This window comes from Theobroma cacao, chromosome 1 (assembly GCF_000208745.1).
Source record: "Theobroma cacao cultivar B97-61/B2 chromosome 1, Criollo_cocoa_genome_V2, whole genome shotgun sequence".
Lineage (NCBI taxonomy): Eukaryota > Viridiplantae > Streptophyta > Magnoliopsida > Malvales > Malvaceae > Theobroma > Theobroma cacao.
Genome location: NC_030850.1, coordinates 3,863,726 through 3,870,452, shown reverse-complemented (window position 1 = coordinate 3,870,452; position 6,727 = coordinate 3,863,726). Strand labels below are relative to the sequence as shown.

The 6,727-nt window shown below is 34.1% G+C and overlaps 1 protein-coding gene across 1 annotated transcript; it reads left to right on the top strand.

Moving 5' to 3' along the window:
• LOC18611348 (transcription factor RAX3) lies at nucleotides 1,755–3,476 on the top strand. The gene is made up of 3 exons (XM_018116324.1): nucleotides 1,755–2,114; nucleotides 2,239–2,368; nucleotides 2,490–3,476. The coding sequence occupies exons 1-3, from the start codon at nucleotides 1,979–1,981 to the stop codon at nucleotides 3,262–3,264; spliced, it is 1,041 nt and encodes a 346-aa protein (XP_017971813.1). The 5' UTR covers nucleotides 1,755–1,978; the 3' UTR covers nucleotides 3,265–3,476.

The window sequence follows — 6,727 nt, the reverse complement described above, 5'->3', positions numbered from 1 at the left end:
TTTTATTTAATCAATGGGGTGTGCGTGGTAAATTCAAACCGTCGGCTAGAGTTTCCTCTTCAACACCATGGTAATTTTTCTCCTTGTTTGGCCAATAATTTGGTCACCTAACCTAACAGAATACCCCTTAAATTCTACATTATTGTGGTATATTTGACCATGTCTATCTTTCTAGATCACTTTTTTTACCTATGTTACTTCCCTTTTAAGACCGGAAACTAGGTAATTTCATTTCTAAGATTAGCGCATGTGCCTAATTAACACCATCTCTCTCCATCTTGGTAATAAATCTTATGAATTTGGGAGGTCAGAGCATATACCAAATCAACTAGTGTAACCTTTCTTTGAGAAAAAGGCTGACACAGAAGGAAAAATTCAACTGTGTCTCATTATCCTATTCATTATGGACAGTTTTCTCTGTAATTACCCTATTAATTATAACTTGTTTTTTGGGTGTTGTGGGGTTGACATCTGACGGTGCTGAAGGTGGGGAAATCAAAAGAAGGCCCATTGAATCAAATTCTCTCTTTTTTACTATAAAAACTATATATATTTTCCGGATAACAGAGAGAGTATAAATATATATTCACCAACCAACAAACCGCATTAATTGATATTAATCCATAATTTATCTATATTTATTATTTATAATATATATTTACATATGTCATTTATAGTTTATTTATAATATATATTAAATTATGAATGTTATAGATAGTCTAATTGCAGTGAACCCTTTTTTATTCATTTTTTTAATTCTAATAGTATTGAGTAATGTATAAATTAATGGTACAAAATTTTAATTATATATAATTTAAACATTAATAATCTTTTATATATAATTATATTTTATTTTTAAACAATTAACTTTACACTAATAAGTATTTGCATTTTATATAATTATTATTTACATATAAAAAAATTAAAAATAAGTATATATTCATGTGCAAGGCACGTAAATATAAATACTAGATGTATTCAACAGTGTGTATATACAAGCAATAAGGTTTTTTTTTAAAGAAAATACATAAGTTATTAATATGAATATTTTGTAATACATGTAAAAATTACTATGATGATTATTAATTAATTAATTAATTATAGTCTTCAGTATGGAGAGAATATATATGGCCTTGAGCCAGAAATTAATAACTAGTAATTAAGCTTGCCCATTGAAAGATAGAAATTACACATTGTATTAACAAATATAGGAATACCACAGATAAATAAAATGAGAGTAGGAATTAAAAAGAAAACAAAAAAGAAATAAAATTAAGCTCAAGCTAATTAGGAAGCGCGCAGCTCTAATTTTACAGCCGACACTCAACAGCAATTGGTCTCTTCCCATCGAAACTTGTTGTGAAACCATGACGTTTATATCTTACATAATGGAGTAAGGCAATTGCTGAGAAAGCCACGCACGTATAGCTGAGGAACCATTCAACCCCGTCTTATTTGAACTGATCTTACTAATTACACCTTTGCTGGGTCCACTAATTCCATGATCATCAATCATCTTCAAATCGGATAGCAGCCTTTGATCATGTGTCATAGCTAGGTACCAGGGGAGAGAGAGAGAGAGAGAGAGAGAGAGAGTCAAATGCAGATGGCTAATTAATGTAGCAAATGATAACTATATTATATATACAAATTTAGATTATCATAGATTCTGGAGGTAGCAGGACAATAAGAAAAATCCTGGTCTCCTGTTCTGGCACTTTCAATTTCTGCAATATTTTATACCTAAAGTCGCATCTTTTTTTTTTTTTTTTCTCATTCCCTTTTTGAATCCTGGGGGAGAGGTTCCTTGTCTGTCTTCCTCTAGCCATTATAGTCTCCCTCTCTTCCTTTTTTTTGTGTGTGTGTGTATATATAACAATATTACCACACTTTCATTGTTGTCAAGTGACAGGAAACTAGAGAGCAGCTAACTTTCAACTCTCTCAACTCAAGCAAACAAACTCACGCATTAAAAAGCATGGGGAGAGCTCCTTGCTGTGATAAAGCTAACGTGAAGAAAGGCCCATGGTCGCCGGAGGAAGATGCCAAGCTTAAGGCTTATATAGAGGCAAACGGCACTGGTGGCAACTGGATTGCCTTGCCTCAGAAGATAGGTTAGCAACCTAGCGAGCTACAGATGAATTTAACTTTCCCACTTCTTAGATATCACTATATTCAATTTTCTTTTGGTTAAGCTAGATTACTCTAACTTTACCTCTTGAACAATACTGTTTTCAGGGCTTAAGAGATGTGGCAAGAGCTGTCGTCTTAGATGGTTGAATTATCTCCGACCCAACATTAAGCATGGAGGGTTCTCAGAAGAAGAGGATAACATAATCTGCAGCCTTTTTATAAGCATTGGAAGCAGGTAAGTCATATTCTCGTGGAGTATATATATTTAGGATCTTTTATTCTTATTTAAGCTCTAGTAATTATCAATAATAGACAGAATTCAAACTCATATTTATATGTTTCTTTTGAATGCACAGATGGTCTATAATTGCAGCACAACTGCCTGGGAGGACTGACAATGATATTAAGAACTATTGGAACACAAGGCTTAAAAAGAAGCTCCTGGGCAAACAGCGAAAAGAGCAACAAGCTCGGAGAGCAGCTAGCTGCCTCACCCTTAAGCAAGAGATGAAGAGAGAGAGTGAGGATTATATGATTCCTGGAATGGTGAACCAAGCTTCATACTGGCCACAGTTACCAGCAGTCATGCCTCTAACAAGCACAAACCAAGATCCTCAGTTCAAGGACCAAGAATCCATCAGGAATTTGCTTGTCAAACTAGGAGGAAGGTTCTCCGATAATTATCCACAATCAAGCGCCTCCACCAATCCCATGAATCTTCGATACCCTCTGGATGTTTCCTTTGCTCAAGATCAGCTATATGAAAACACCATGAACATGATTTCATCTCCATCTTCAATTAGTCCCATAAACAGTACTTGTACTTCTCAAGTGATCAACAGTACCCACTTTAATGTCAACGAGGCTGCTGCTGGTCCTAACAATATGTTTCAAGGGCTTGATGGTTTCCCAGCTGAGCTAAGTGAGCTGATCTACAGCTTGGAGGGTTTCTGTGGAACCGATAACATGGTCGATGGAAGCAGTACTGGGACTAGTTCCGTAGAAAGTAGCAGCTGGGGGGATATAAATTCACTAGGCTATCCCCAAATTGTCTCTGGATTTGAAGCTTGCCAACAAAGCATGCCTCAAGTTTCTACCTTCGATGAGTCAAGCTACTTCGGGCCACAATAACAGCACTGTACATGGGTGGTGTAAATTTGTACCAATTAGGGAATTAATTTGGGTGTCAGAGAATTTCAGAAAATCTCCCAATGAATTCATGCAGAGATTGTTTTGTTTTGTAATTCGACTTTTACAATTGCCATTTCCGTTTTTTTTTTCCCTTCTCAAAAGTTTATTAATCAAGCCACTTTGATTCATCTATATAAGCAGCCTTTCTCTTCTGAATTCTCTGTAGCTTTTAACTTCTAGACTTGATTGCTTTGTTTAATGATGCTGTATATGCAATCCTAAATCCTTGAAGTTCTTAAAATGACAGTAATCAGATACAGTTGAGTCCAAACTACTTTGCACTTTGAGAGCAGTCATATTTGGAACTTCGATGTGCTTCTATTAAATTACTCTGGTCTCCTGGATGAGCACTGTCTAAGGAGGAAACTTTATGGTATATTTCTTAATTATAATGCAAAAAAGTACACCTCTTTTTCCTTAGTAACACATGGGATTGAATTGCATCTGCCATAAAGCCCCTCCTAGGCGTCCATGAAAAAGGCAGTAATAAAGTTGTAAAGTTGCTTTGACGTTTTGGCCACAACTTCCTAGGCTCTAGCAAACTGGGTATCTGGCTGTGGCTGCATTCTTTTATTGTTATCTGCAATTAAAACATTGAGAGCTTTGAATTGAACGCACATGCTATCAGTTTATGTCATGTAGTTTCTTCCAACTAGAAATAAGGCGAACTTGATCAAGTTATCCGGTACTTTCTCTACTATTTATCTGTGCCTGGTGGGTCGATCAATTATCTGCTTGATAATAACATAATATCTGTTGTCTATCTCAATATAAACTGCCTTTACTCTTGGATTATTCCCTGGTTTTTCTAAGACTTTGTTTTATGAGATTTATACTCGTTTCCTTTGCTTGATTTAAAGAGATTTATAGCCTTGTGGTTGGTTGCCTCAGGAGCCATAAATTAAGTATGGGAAGAGTCTTTTTCACCCGATAGCTTCAAGATTTAGTACTACGAATTATATTTAGATATATTGTTTCCATTTTTAAGGCAATCCCATGAGTTCCTCCACTCCTTGATTTATGGCATGAATTTAATAAAGCAAGAATTAAAATGGAAAAACAATCATGCGCATTATTATTCTAAACAAAAACGATACTCACAGGGTTCAGCTAATGCTCTCCTCACTGATGTATCTAAAACGATTATTTATTTCCAAAACAGTTTGCCCCACTAAGTTAAAGCAGTATCAACATTTGAAACATGTCCCTGTTCGCATTCGCTAGGCAGATTATGTACGTAGCATAGAGAGATGCCGCCCACGATGCTCATGGAGGACTTTCATTAAATATATCTCTAGCTTTCCCCCTACTGAATATAGTAACTATTTTTCATGTTGCATCACTTGATTTCTGTTTTTTGACCTTAGTGAAAAATAGCAATTGGTTGCATTACTTCCTTTTGTGTTGGGACCAAAATCTAAAGCTGAATCTTTTTCGTGCAATAATCAATGTTTTATCTTACTAATATAATATATATATATATATATATCGCATACTCTATGGAGCTAAAGCATGCATACGCACTTTCTTTCAATAGTTTTTAATGGCGATCCATCATTATTCACTCACCAAGAGAAAGAGACAGAGGAAAAGAAAAGGAAAACTACAATGGGATTTTTGTTTTCTTTTTTTTTGTTTCTGTCAAAACAAGCTTACTGTTGGCATGAAATGAATTGCCCAATAAGGGTAGAGAAATTTTGACGCCAAGATAACATCATAATATCAAAGGCAGAAAACAAAAAAGGCAACTAATAATAGTTTAGTTTGATGATACATGTAGTAAATTAAGCAAGTTAATTGTGATAGTTAGCTAGCAGATTTTCATTTTTAAACATGGGAGATATCTAGGAGGAGAGAGGATTAATGGTAGGGAAAAAGAAACAAAAATGGAAACCACAGATATGTATGCTCTTAAAGTCAAAAGGAGATAAAGGGTGTAGCACTAGGGCTAAACAAAATTGACCTGGACGTTCTTTGTTGTCTTGGCAGTATTCAAGATAATAGGTATTTGCTAAGTCAATCATGCATCACTTTCAAATTAAATGTTTTAGCCTTAAAAAGAAGGACATGGGGAAAAAAAAAAAGCAGAAAAAATTCTCATAATCATACCAGTAATCTTTTCACAGGTCCTTCCCATAATTAACTTATTTATTCTGGCTCACAATATCTTTATTGAATGCATGACACAGACCGATTCTTATAACCTTCATGCGTTTTTCTATGTTTCTTTTTCTGGTTGCTGTTTACTCATTCAACAAAAACTCTACCTAGTTTTTGACAACTTGTGATTTTGGTTTCATCAGCATTGATCCCGTAAAGTCAGTGTGGCATCTAAACCATGATGTAATGAAAATTTCGCTCCGAGTGCAAATTAACCTGCTTTTCATCAAATATGAAATTTTGAGAATAACTTGCCTCATCATGTCCTTCATTTGGTATTTGATGCAAAATCTGTCTTGCCTTAACGAAAGGTATCTAATTGTAACCTTTTTAAAAATATAAGTATTGATTTCATTACTTAATTTTCATTTACAAAACAACACAACTCCTCCTCTTTATTTAAATCAAATTAACCAATATATCCATTTTACATTGCTTCCTAACATAATCAAGAAAAACTCCAAAAAGCACAACTCAGAATCATCCGACCAAATTTTCAATGTCTCTAGAAGTTGGTCATGAAATACGCAACAAAGCCAAGACCACCCTTAACCCAGTATCTCCATTTCCACAAAAAACCAGGCATTTATTTGAATTGTTCATTGTCCACAAACTAAAATCATGCAAACATCAATCAAATCTTTATCAAGACTATGAGCTTACTTTGAGGTCAAACCGTACCGACTCAATCGATTGATAATTGATTTTACACGTAGCGGTTGCAAATTGGATGAAATTGTTTGGTATAACTTTATCTTGACTTTCCATCTTGATTTGTTGGTAGGCCATGATATTGTAACTTTTCTGTTTTAAATTAAAAATGGTTGACAAAATTAGAAGAAGCTGTTAGTTAATTTTGTCCACACATGTAGAAATCTTGAGGTCTATTTGCGAAGGCCGAGTCTCAAATCAATCATTCAGTGCAAAACCATTAGAAGCTTTTTTGTTTTTTAAGTTAAAATGTCGCTTGCTTGCTATATACGTCAACACGTTGAGTTGTTTCCATCAAAACCTCATTTTTCCATCAAAGCATTGATATTTGTACATATTTAATTATAATTAAGATAGTTTACCGACAAATGATGAGATTTGTAAAACGAAAAAGAATTATATACATTATTCCTACATAAATATAAATATAAATATATATATATATATATATATATATATAATCAGCTGAATTTAATCTCTGCGAAAAGTTACTAGTTCTAACCTACCAAGTACATTTAAAAAAAAAAAAAGA